General features: G+C 50.8%; 1 protein-coding gene across 3 annotated transcripts in view; it reads left to right on the forward strand.

Annotated features, from left to right (window-relative positions):
* Positions 1-920: 920 nt before the first annotated feature.
* LOC133361098 (uncharacterized) overlaps positions 921-13538 on the forward strand; it is a 39717-nt gene continuing 27099 nt past the window's right edge. Inside the window, exons 1-5 of one of the 3 annotated variants that reach the window (XM_061579922.1) lie at positions 921-3870; positions 5925-6035; positions 8340-8656; positions 10139-10352; positions 12341-12456. In XM_061579922.1, coding sequence (XP_061435906.1) covers positions 8348-8656; positions 10139-10352; positions 12341-12456 — 639 coding nt within the window. In that variant the 5' untranslated portion in view covers positions 921-3870; positions 5925-6035; positions 8340-8347. The remainder of the gene's footprint in view (positions 3871-5924; positions 6036-8339; positions 8657-10138; positions 10353-12340; positions 12457-13538) is intronic. The other 2 variants (XM_061579920.1, XM_061579921.1) reach the window with 2 other exon arrangements.

Here is a 13538-nt window from a genome sequence, read left to right on the forward strand (position 1 = left end):
GTGCAATATTATCTCTTGTCTGGCCTTCTTCATGAACCCAAAACACAGACGTTACAAATCGTCTCATAGGCGTCTTTGTTCGTGTTGCACCACCTGGAGGGAGGGGCAACACTCTCTCCGACCCGGCGCACAAAGAAATGGTTAAGAAGTTTTAAGTTAACATTTGTCCCTTACTATTTCACAGTTATGATTCTGTATGTAACCTAAGGTCTGTCGTTTCCCATCGTGGTGCTTGACTCAAGTGGAGGTGTTTCCCCGAGCGTATACACACTCCTATCCCGCGCGGCGGAGATACAAAGACGGCCGGGATCTCCCTTTCTCTCCGACCCTGGGTTTAACATCGTTTTTTTATTATGTATTTATATTCGACCTGGTGGTGATTCATCCCGTTATCCTGGCTTTTCATAAGTTTTACTTTTGTCTTTTCATGCATATGCTTCGGGTCGAGTTGTATAGAAAGCATTAAAGTATGGAAATAACATTTCATATTGACTTAATGATGGTGATGGTTCAGTAGGCGTACTTGTGACCTGGTTTAATTGGAGTGGGTGTGAATATCAAACTTTAGCCTACCCTGTTGTTAAATTCCGACTTTAACGTTACTTTAATAGCAATACAGAATAATTGAGATTTTTGTCTTAACTAGGCGAACGCGAACTTCTGGTGACCCCCGCAGCCTTGTTGTTCAGCTGGGTCTGCATCCTTGAGAGATATACAACCCTCTTATTCTCGTCTCACCGTGTATCACCTTCTGCTCTGGGAGTGTTATTCTTAATTTCAGGTCCAGGGCCCCCTCACGTTCAGACGTGCAGGGTTGTTTAAATCAGCTCCCTCCCCTGTGCACACAGCCTTGAGCTGACCCACTTAATTTAATTTCTTGGCCTTCTTGGGTTTATCTTTGCTCCCTCAGCTGCAGGAGGACAAGGCGTACTTCTACCTCCCCCCTGTGTGCACGTGTTCCAACTAGCTCGGAATCCCTAAACACACAATCAGTGATGATTCCTGGCTTTCTGTGGTTGTGATTTAGACAAAGGCGCCTCTGTTTTCTTCCATTGCCTTTGAGTCGACACTGCCCTATTATTTGCCCATGTGCTGAGGTCATAGAATTCGTTTTGACTTCAGTAATATTAACATTCAGTATTGGATTAGCAAATGGGCAATGGTTCATTGATGTAGCTCGCAGCCTGGTCTCCAATTTGAGCGAGCGCGAGGATCGATACTTTAGCCTACTCTGTTGTTGAATTTCGAATTTTGACGTTACTTTAAAACCATGCAGGATGGTTGGGCTTTTTGCCTTAACTATGTCTGGCTGACACTCCCACTGTCTCTGCCGCCTGCACGGGTGACATGTGCCCGTTCATCAGGCCTTATCTTTCCTTGAAGCAAGGTTGCAAATTCTGCCATCCTAGCCCTCCTCCAGTTCATCACTTAACAACACCTGGTGTTTTGCAGTTTGCTGCGCTTTGGTGTGTTTAAAAAAACAAGTAAAAAGATAATATATAAAAATCATCAAATATTATTAATCTCAATTTTGGAGGAAGGGTTAGTATACAACACAGCCTGGTCTCCAATTTGAGCGAGCGCGAGGATCGATAATTTAGCCTACTCTGTTGTTGAATTTCGAATTTTGACGTTACTTTAAAACCATGCAGGATGGTTGGGCTTTTTGCCTTAACTATGTCTGGCTGACACTCCCACTGTCTCTGCCGCCTGCACGGGTGACATGTGCCCGTTCATCAGGCCTTATCTTTCCTTGAAGCAAGGTTGCAAATTCTGCCATCCTAGCCCTCCTCCAGTTCATTACTTAACAACACCTGGTGTTTTGCAGTTTGCTGCGCTTTGGTGTGTTTCATTCATTAAAAAAAACAAGTAAAAAGATAATATATAAAAATATCATCAAATATTATTAATCTCAATTTTGGAAGAAGGGTTAGTATACAACACTGGGCAGTTGGAGGCAGTCGCCCTCCAGCAACAACGGAGGGGGGAGGAGCGACGCTCACAACAACGAGCGGAGCGCCGGGCGGCTAAAACACAGCGAGTTGGCACAGTAGCGGGCACAGGTGGTGGTGCATCTACCGGTCATCTCAGTCAGTCGATCCGTGGCACCTGCTGGGTCTGTCCCGAAACCTCCTGCACCTAGCCTGGCACAGTAGCGGGCACAGGTGGTGGTGCATTTACCGGTCATCTCAGTCAGTCGACCCGTGGCACCTGCTGGGTCTGTCCCGAGACCTCCTGCACCTAGCCTGGCACAGTAGGGGGTACAGCTAGTGGTGCATCTACCGGTCATCTCAGTCATTCAACCCGTGGCACCTGCAGGGTCTGTATCGAGACCTCATGCACCTAGCCTGGCACAGTAGGGGGTACAGCTGGTGTGCATCTACCGGTCATCTCAGTCATTCAACCCGTGGCACCTGCAGGGTCTGTATCAATACCTCATGCACCTAGCCTGGCACAGTAGGGGGTAGAGCTGGTGTGCATCTACCGGTCATCTCAGTCAGTCGACCCGTGGCACCTGCAGGGTCTGTCCCGAGACCTCCTGGTCAGCGAGCCTTCAACGCTTCACGTGATAGCCTCAAAGTGCACCTAGCCTGGCACGGGCGCCGTGGTGACGTCTCTGTGGTATCGGTGGGGGAGCGGTGGTGCAACGGTTAGCGCGCTGCGCGCTACTAGTGACGGCTATTATCTTGAACAGGTCCTGGGCCTCCCCTAGGTCGACTCGGCCTCCAATGAGTACCTGGTGCGGTGTGTAGTAAAGATCGCCACTGGGGAGACAAAGGCGACCGGGCGTGCGCGCTGTTGGCCACCCACCCCCTCGTGTGCCGTGCCGGCCGTCAAAGGCGCTGCTCGCTAACAGCACTTGCCCCTACAGCCTGTTACAGGCTACGCGGGCCACCTTTGCCTACAGCACTTGCCCCTAAATCCCCTGGAGGCTATGCGGGCCACCTTTGCCTTTGGTGGCGGCCTCCGCCTCGTCACGTGGCTCGCCGCTCTGGCCAATCGCGAGCGCCCGGCCACGAGGGCGCCGCTGCTGCTGCCACAGCGCGAGCGCTCTTAGCCCGGAGCCGCAGCACGCGAAAGTGTCCCCAGTGCCTCTCTCTCGCTGTGTGTGGGTGCCTCTCTGTGTCTCTCTGTGTGTCTCTCTGTGTGTATCTGTGTGTGTATCTGTGTGTCTCTCGCTGTGTGTGGGTGCCTCTCTGTGTCTCTCTGTGTGTCTCTCTGTGTGTATCTGTGTGTGTATCTGTGTGTCTCTCGCTGTGTGTGGGTGCCTCTCTGTGTCTCTCTGTGTGTCTCTCTGTGTGTATCTGTGTGTGTATCTGTGTGTCTCTCGCTGTGTGTGGGTGCCTCTCTGTGTCTCTCTGTGTGTCTCTCTGTGTGTATCTGTGTGTGTGTCTCCCTCTCTGTGTCTCGCCGTCTCTCACTCTGTGTGTCTCTCCGTGTGTGTCTGTGTCTCTCTCTCTCTGTGTCTCTCTCCCTCTGTGTCTCTCCCTCTGTGTGTCTCTCCCTCTGTGTGTCTCTCCGTGTGTGTCTCTCTCTCCGTGTGTGTGTCTCTCTCTCCGTGTCTCTCTCCCTCTGTGTGTCTCTCCGTGTGTGTCTCTCTCTGTCTCTCTCTCTCTCTGTCTCTCTCCCTCTGTGTGTCTCTCCGTGTGTGTCTCTCTCTGTCTCTCTCTCTCTCTGTCTCTCTCCCTCTGTGTGTCTCTCCGTGTGTGTCTCTCCGTGTCTCGCTGTCTCGAGAAGTCGCGCGAGAGAGAGAGAGAGCGGCGAGAGTCGTCCCGTCCGGCGGGGCTGGATGATAGAAGTCGAGGAGGCGACACAGAGGCGCCTCTCTCGTCCGCGCCTATCGCCTGGGCCCTGCGCCGAGACCGCGCTGTGAGTTTACTTTTACACCGTGCACACTGTCCGCGCCGTGCACACTGTACGCGCCGTGCACACTGTACGCGCCGTGCACACTGTACGCGCCGTGCACACTGTACGCGCCGTGCACACTGTACGCGCCGTGCACACTGTACGCGCCGTGCACACTGTACGCGCCGTGCACACTGTACGCGCCGTGCACACTGTACGCGCCGTGCACACTGTACGCGCCGTGCACACTGTACGCGCCGTGCACACTGTACGCGCTGTGTACTGCGCTCGCACTGTAAACGGCGCGCGCGTGCAGCCAGTTGTATACTGTACGCGACTTTGAGAAAAGTTACCATCATCACCACCACCATCATCATCATCACCACCATCATCATCATCATCACCACCACCACCACCATCACCACCATCACACATCACTATCACATCATCACCGTCATGACCATCATCACCACCATCATCATCACCACCATCACCACCACCATCATCATCATCATCATCACCACCATCATCATCATCACCATCATCACCACCATCATTACCATCATCACCATCATCACCACCATCATTACCATCATCACCATCACCACCACCATCATCATCATCACCATCATCACCATCATCACCACCACCATCATCATCATCACCATCATCACCATCACCACCACCATCATCACCATCATCATCACCATCATCACCATCATCACCACCACCATCATCACCATCATCATCATCACCACCATCATCATCACCACCATCATCACCACCATCATCATCATCATCACCACCATCATCATCACCATCATCACCACCATCATCACCACCATCATCATCATCATCACCACCATCATCATCACCATCATCACCACCATCATCATCACCATCATCACCACCATCATTACCATCATCACCATCACCACCACCATCATCATCATCACCATCATCACCATCATCACCACCACCATCATCACCATCATCATCACCACCATCATCATCATCATCACCACCATCATCACCACCATCATCATCACCATCATCACCACCATCATCACCACCATCATCACCACCATCATCACCATCATCACCACCATCATCACCATCACCACCATCCATCACCATCATCACCACCATCACCACCATCATCATCACCATCATCACCACCATCACCACCATCACCACCATCACCACCATCACCACCATGATCACCATCATCACCACCATCACCATCATCACCACCATCACCACCATCATCACCACCATCCTCATCCATGGTCAATCCACTGCTGGGCGAGGGCCTTCCTCTGCAAACCGATGCCATAACAGTGCAGCACTGTACTACAGTCTATAGCATGCACAGTCTATACTCTATAGCATGCACAGTCTATAGCATGTACAGTATATAGCACGTGCAGTACCGGTCCGCTACAACCCGGCTCGGATGAGGGTCCCATGGTGCTGATCCCACCACTGAAACAGCATTGGGGCTCCGCAAGCCTCTCCTCAGCGTGCCTATCAAGGCGATGTTGAATAATCCTTGCCAGCACCTTTCCCGGCACACTGAGGAGTGAGATGCCCCTGTAGTTGTTACAGTCTGTACGGTCCCCCTTCTTAAAGAGGGGGACCACCAGGGCATCCTTCCAGTCCTGCGGAACCGTCCAGTGGCCCAGACTGTTGTTATGATGTCATGTAGGGTAGTCTGCGCACAAACGCCACCCTCCCTGAGCATTTCGCTTGGGAGATCATCTCTGCCCGGTGCCTTTCCTGGTCTCAGACTCTGGATCGCCCTCAGTACTTCCTCAACAGATGGCACCTCAGCCAGCCACTCACAGGGGGTGACTTCTTCCTCCAATATTTGAGGCACCGCAGCCTCAGCAGGGTCATCCCCACTTTGTCCAATGTTGTTTTCCAGGCTGAGGGATTCCCCCTCCCCCAGGACCTCAGAAATGCTCAGCAAATCTGCAAACCTGTTACTGGGGGTCGGAGATTGGATCACCCTTCTTTCCCCTAATGATGGTAATAGGTGTGGTGCTGCAGGTTACTTTTTTTATGGAATTAAATAGGGATTTGTGATCGCGGGCCATTGAAGCAGACTCCATCTCCTCAGCAACCCGCGACCACCACCCATCCTTGCAGCGCTTCACGGCTCTCCGAACCTCCGAGCGAAGGCTGCGGTAAGTCGCCTCATTCTTTGACGTGGGATGCTGTAGAGTGGGCCTGTCCCTTTTTCTCAACCTTCCTGAACACCTCCTCTTTCAGTCAGTCGGTCTCTGGGGAGGTCTGGACCGCGTACCCAAAGCAGCCATTGCAGCTGCATGAGTCGGTCCTAAATCTCGCCCATTTACCCTCGACATCTGGAGGAGTGGGGGACGATGCCAACCCCAGCCGCAAGCGATGATTAAATTCTCGCTTGCAACTTTCATCAGCTAGCTGAGATCAGGCCACCTTAGGTTGGAATGGGGTCCTGGGTGTACACCCACCACCGGAGTGGAAGAATGGCAGGCGCATCTTACAGATGACAAGTCGATGGTCAGAGGGCAGATCAGCTCCACGCTAGGTCCTGGTGTCAAGGACATGGGCTCGCATCCGCTGGTCCATCACTATTTAGTCCAGCAGATGTTCTTGCTTGGACCCGGCATGCATCCATGATGTTGTGTGGATGCGCCGATGCCGGAACAGCATGTTGGTAATTTCAAGCCCATGAGCTGCACAAAAATCTAGCAGCCTCCTACCATTGTTATTGAGCTTATCTGGCCCATGCCTTCCAATCACTCCAGACCAGGTGCCAGCATCATGACCAACTCGAGCATTGAAGTCGCCCAACAAGATGACTCTATCCCGAGGGGCCACTTCAGCCAGCACCTGTGACAGGAGGTTATAGAAGGCATCTGACTCATCGGCCTTGCCTGCATCCCTCCACGGATGTTCGTCTTCGATGGGGGCATAAGTAACCACCACCACCTCTCCTCGCCTCTGGTTGATAGGAAGGCGAGCCCAAAGTAGCCTGGGGCTTACAGCTTCCCACACCTCACCGCCACATTCCCACGTCCCCTTAATTTTTTTGTTCAGAAGAAGAGCCACACCCTGTTGTTTGGCAATCTCCTGCCCCGAGTAGAGGACTTTCCACCCCTCATGGTGACAGGAGCCAGAGCTGGTCCAACGGACCTGAATGCCACAGAGATCCAGGCGGTACCGGTCCAGCTCCCGACAGAGGCGTGAAAGCCTCTTCTCCGCAGTGAGCGTTCAAACATTCTACGTGGCCACACGTAGTGGCTTTTTGTTGTTTCTCGAGTAGCCCCGAGGGTAAAGATTCAATCTCCTGGCTCCGCCAGATGGGGTTTGGCCAGGATACATCATAGACGCCTGTCCCCCCGGAGCCTCCGGCACAAGCTTATAAATTTGATATTTTTCACGTGGTTTAGTGCTAATTTATTGAAGGTGGAGGGGTTACCAGCCCCTCGCACCCATCCAGAGCTCCTGATTAGCCGCTGTGGTGGTCACAAACGCCCTGAGGGGAAAGGCCAATCAGAATTGGCCCTCCCTCCCCCCACAGCACTGTCCACGACAACGTTGCCCATCCGGCACCACGGGGAGGTAGGGGGGGTTGTTTTTGGCAGACATGAAACTACACACACTACACCACACATGCTACACTACACATGCTACACTACACGCACTACACTACAAGCACTACACTATACACACTACACTATATACACACTACACTACACATGTTACACTACGCTATTATATACTACTACACCAGGGGTCGGGAACCTTTTTGACTGGGAGAGCCATAAAAGCCAAATATTTCTAAATATATTTCATTGAGAGCCATATAGTATTTTTAACGTTTAATAAATTAAATATGTCTTACTTTTAATGCGACTTCTGGTGCTGCATGGTTTTGCTGATGGCCTTGTAGTCTGGTTCATACGTGGTGAGGTTGAGCTTCATGCAGGCGTGACCCGTGAAATTTATCTTCAAAACTAATTTCTGTTTACTTTAAAATGACACAGTATCATTAAACAATATCACAAGTATTTTAAAATCAGTTCCAAACTGATTTTTAGTTTTTTCATTATTATTATTTTTTTCAACTCAAAATTGCTTGGGAGCCATATGCCGTCACTGGAAGAGCCATATATGGCTCGCGAGCCATAGGTTCCCGACCGCTGTACTACACTATTATACACTACTACACTATACACTACACTATACACTATTATACAAAATTTAAAACTAGTTTCTTTAGAACTGCTTTATGTGTTGAGTTTGTTGTCCTTCCCCCGCACCTCCGAAGAGCGCGGTTGGCTCTACATTACGGTACCAGCGAAGTTTGACGTCTGCGCGCGCAGCGCAAAATTGTTGGTACCGCTCTGCATCCACGTCAGCCGCACGACCGGAGGAGGAGGAAGTGACTGCCTCCCTTAAGTCCTCAAATTAAATCTGCCTCTCCTCTCTTCCACGTCCCCCAGCAAACACCATGAGCACCTGCCACTGGTGCACCCCGCAGCAGCAGCAGTACTGGCTGCAGTGCGGCGACGACTCCGGCGCGAGCACGCGGCGCGACGGAGGCGATGAGGGGGAGGACGACGCCGACACCGACGACGACGACGCCGACGGAGGGCCGAGCGCCGACGCGGTGCGGCTGCTGCGAGCGTACGCGCGGGGCCGGCTGCCCGAGCGGCGGGCGCTGGCCGCCGAGGAGGACCTGCAGTACTGCCGCGACTGCCTCTCCGAGTACCACAGCGCGCGTGCCATCCTGCTCTCTGCCTCGCCACACCTCCGCCAGGTGAGGGAGTTGTGCCGGCGGACAGGGCCCAGGTGGGTGGGGAGGGAGGGCGCTGACTCGGCTATGCGGTCTGGTCATCCTATAACGGGGCGGTAGTAGTAGCTACCGCTCTTACCCTGAAGTAAAATATTTTTTATTTTACTAGGTAAGGCCGATTGAGCTGCTATATCGCTCTTTTTCAGAAGCGACCTAGCCATCACAAGTGATTGCCAGGTAGCCCAAACTTTGTCGGGCTATCACAAATGATATTACAAATGATAGTCCGACGAAGTGGCTCATCCTCACGTGGAAGTTTATAGCAGCAGCCAAATCCTCTAAACGCGTGATGTCAATTCTAAATGGGGAGGGGGAAAACCTGGAGGACTTGGATACAAATCCATGTGACCACCACGGGGATAGAGAGAGAGACACCGCAAACGCCAAATATACAGCGGGCGTCAGGGTCGGGATCAAACCCACGACCCTCCTGCATACCGAGGCGGGGGAGTAAAAATCTCCTAGCCACCGTGGCACCTCCATGAATGTTACTTCGATTGTTTTAGCTGCTGTTAATTTCCACGTGGTGATGATGATACAGATAGTCCCCGAGTTACGATGGTCTGACTTACGATATTTCGATCTGGCGATAGCGATGCGACAAAATTGTAAAATATTTTAAATTTCGTGCGGCAGGCAAACGCAGTAGCGTACGAATCTTGGTGAGTACAGTACAATATGATGCGTTACGATACGTTCAATGCATGTATGATACGTAGCTTTAGCGATTACATTTTAGGGTTACCACGATGCGATACGTTCAATGCATGATAAAAGTTTTTATAGCAGATAGGATTGTTTCCTGAAAAAACTTTCTGTTAAATTGCAGTTCATATAGGTAGGTTAAGAATTTACTTTAGTTTTTTTTACTTTACATTTCACTGTGCAATACAGTATTGTAATTAATAAATACAGTATATTGTTTATACAGTACGGTACTGTTAATTGCTCTGTTTTGCTAAATTATCACCTTTCTTTAAGACTCCTGGGTAGGCGAGGCCATCTTCGACTTACGATATTTTTGACTTACGATGGGGTCGTCGTAACGCATCTCCATCGTAAGTAGAGGACTACCTGTATACAGCAAGCATTGTGAGCTGCTGTCATTTGTGGCAGAGCTAATAGCTCGGTGGCTCTTACCCAGTAAAATAAAAATGTGATTATTTATTTTTAGTGATTTTCTTACCTTTCCTATACTTTGCACTCCCACCGTGTTTTTGTGTCGCGTTTGTCGTTGTAAATTTTCTGACCCTCGTGTGCCACCCCCACTTAACAGAACATCTGTGATAAACAAAGAGCTTTACGGCTCATCGGATTCTTCCTCCGGTACAAGTAGAGGTTGCCGATTCGTAAACGCAACAACAATGATGATGGCGACGATGACATATGACGAATACGACACAGCGAAAGTCATTGTTGGCGCCTTGACCCCTGCTTCTGCCGCAGCCACTGTGGCTGCTGGAGGAGGCTCGCGTGCTCAGGCAGCTGCGGTCGTTGCTGCAAGGGACAGGCGGCGGCGATGATTGCCGCGGTAGTGACCGTGGTGGTGACGACATCGAGCTGGTCACCGCGTACTCCGTCATGGAGCTGCAGGCCTCGCTCAAGCTGCCCTTCATGGAGATCCTGCAACACGCCCACCTGCTGCTCAACAAGGACACGTGTGCGTGCATGTGTGTGCATGCGTGCGTGTGTGTGTGACGGGGGGTGGATTCTTGTGTGTGTGCGTGAGATGGGCGGTGTACCTATGTTTGTGTGACGGGCGGTGTGTCCGTGCGTGTGTGTGCGAGGCAGTGTGTGTGACGGGTGGTGTGTGTGTGTGTGCGCGCGCGTGTTTGTCCGTCAGTGTGTGTTTGCATGTGTGTGTGCATGTGTCCGTCCATCTGTGTGTGTGTGGTGGGCAGTGTGTTTGCATATGCATGGTGGGCAGTGTCTGTGTGTGTTGTTGTGGCGGTTCTGGGCCTATCCTAGATCGACTTGGTCTCAAATGAGTACCTGGTGTAGCGGTGTGTAGTAAACATCGCCACCCACCCCCTCGTGTGCCGTGCCGGACTTCATAGGTGCTGGCTAACAGCATTTGCCCCAACTTGCTGTTAAGGCTCCACGGGGGTGGTGGCAGGTTAACGGACACATTTATACTTGCACAATCTCGTGAACAGTTTCATTAAATTCTAGATTTGAAGCTTTCGTGACTGCAAGGATTCATATTCTTAGGTTTTTTCGGTAAAGTCACGTAGGTAAAGCATTAAAATTTATAAAAGTAAAATAAAATAAAAATCACGACGAATGAGGGTATCCCTATGGGCTCCCCCTTGTCACCAGTGATAGCCAACATGTTCATGAAAAAGTTTGAATCAGACGCCATCCAGACATCCACCCTGCGTCCTTCCCTGTGGAAGAGGTATGTGGATGACACTTTCGTCATTTGGCCACATGGCCTCCCAGCATTGAACCACTTCTTGGACCACATCAATTCCAGACACCCATCCATCAGATTCCCCATGGAAGTGGAGAAAGATGGTAAACTACGATTCTTAGATGTTCTGTTTGAGCAGAGACCTGACGGATCCTTGGGACATTCTGTCTACAGGAAAGCCACCCACACAGATTCCTACTTGAAACCTGATTCCCACCACCACCCATCTCAAAAGAATTCTCTCATCAAAACGCTATACCACAGAGCTCATGGCATTTCTGACCAACACCACCTGCCCAGTGAATGTACATCGGGTCCTCAGGATGAACGGATACTCTGACCGCACCATCCGCCAAACTGTTTCTCCCACCATACAGAAACAGCCACATGAAACTCCTATCAAAACTATCACGTTGCCATACATAGCAGGCGTGACCAAAAAGATCTCCAAAATTCTAAACAAACATAAGATCCTAGTCCAATTCAGTACAGTACATAAAATCCGTGATCTAATTCCATTTGTGAAAGATGTCATTCCTGACTTACAATACCCTGGAGTCTACAAATTGAGTTGCAGTTGTGGTGATTGCTACATTGGAGAAACGAAACGTCATATCTCTGATCGTGCCCGCGAGCACAAGTCAGATCTGAAACATGGCAAAATTCAGTTCCATTCAGAGCAGCCGCACCTCAACAACTCTTAGAACCTCCCAGTTCAACCAGTCTACACAACAAAGACTCATTCCTGGCAGCGGTTTCAGCTTCACCACCTCTACATAACAAAAGCCTCAGTCCCATTTACACGCACCTTTACATCAGCCTCACCTTAACAACTCTTTTCAACCAGTCTACACAACAAAGGCTCATTCCTAACAGCGTGCTTCAGCCGCACCGAACCTCACAATATTAATATCCAGGGCCTACCTTGGCTCCTCCCACCCTCAACCAGTATATATACAAGGACTGTTTTCTTGGAATTTCTCTTACTTGATACAGCTATCGTGCTGTGACGGTTCCACTTGAAGACGGAGGCTTGTGTTGCCTCCGAAACGTCGTGATTTTTATTTTATTTTACTTTTATTAATTTTAATTGAATTTTTTTACCTACGTGACTTTACCGAACAAACCTAAGAATAAGTTTCATGAAATACCCACGAATGTTACTTGAATACTTTTCCCTCTTTTCTTCTCTTTGTCGGGTCAATCGGTGGCTGCGTCGTTGTTTGGACTCGCAGGCAGCCTGTTTGTCCAGGGGCTCGAGCGGCTGCAGGGCGTCCACCACCCCTTCAAGGTGGACTCGGACGACAAGCTGCCCGGCATCTACCTCCTGTTCACCCACCCCAGCGAGATGGTAAGTCGGACGTGAGTTTAACACCTGGTAGTAGTGCTTTCGCGACCACGATAAGAGGATTTTTTAAAGTTAGATCGCATGAATATAAATGTGCGTGGGTTAAACCCGCCTCCACCACAACCCAACGCAGCCAATTATCGAGGTTCTATCACGTGAACAAAACGTGCCAATTTGTTACTAGTACAGCACTAACCAGTTGTGTGTTGCAGAGTAAACCCTCTACTACATTCACATTTATAGTGTGGTGTATTGTGTATACTAGTCCAGCACTAACCGGTTGTGTGTTGCAGAGTAAACCCACTGCTACATTCACAATTATAGTGTGGTGTATTGTGTATACTAGTGTAGAGAACTAGTCGACGACGACTCGGAGACGACGTGAAGGTTAAGGGCATTCGCCGGAAGGTTTATTAGGATATGGCAAATAACACATGGGTGTAACAATTTCTCAGGGGTTAGGGGTCCCGGGCTCGGTCCCACTGGTTCCCGACACAGCCGGCTGCCCCGTGCTGCCTCCTCTGCGCCGGCCGTGGGTTCAGCCAACACGGCCGACTGAGGAGCGCAGTCACCTCCAGCCCTGGCGCTGTGCTATCCCCTATTCCTACCCCCTTGCTCCTGGCTCCCCATTCCACCCTACTCCGACCCTAGATTCCAGCTACGACCCCGCTTACGTCACGGGGTGGGCCCCCTTAAGTACTAGAGGAGACATGACGTCATTGTGCCGCCCAGCGCGCATGACATCACGTCCCATGACGCCACTTCCATATTTTACTCTTCTACATTACCCCCTCCACCCCCCGTGAAAAAAAAACAGCCGACCCGGCTGCAACCACAACGCAAGCAGGGCCCAAACCCGGACTGAAGGCCGAACAACTAACAAAATGCTTGTGCCTGAAGGCAAAACCGGCTACTAGAAATAAACTCAACCTTAGGGCAGCACGGCACCACAGGCACAACAACAGAAAAAACAGAGAGAGAACGAAGGCCTCTTCTGCCCAGCAGCGCCGAACTGACGCCGGGCCAGGGCCTGCTGAACAGCCACAAAGGCCATCACCGGAGCCGCATCCCCCTCGAGCGGGTAT

The sequence above is a fragment of the Lethenteron reissneri genome, chromosome 71 (assembly GCF_015708825.2).
Source record: "Lethenteron reissneri isolate LAM-NWPU_2019-01 chromosome 71, ASM1570882v1, whole genome shotgun sequence".
Lineage (NCBI taxonomy): Eukaryota > Metazoa > Chordata > Hyperoartia > Petromyzontiformes > Petromyzontidae > Lethenteron > Lethenteron reissneri.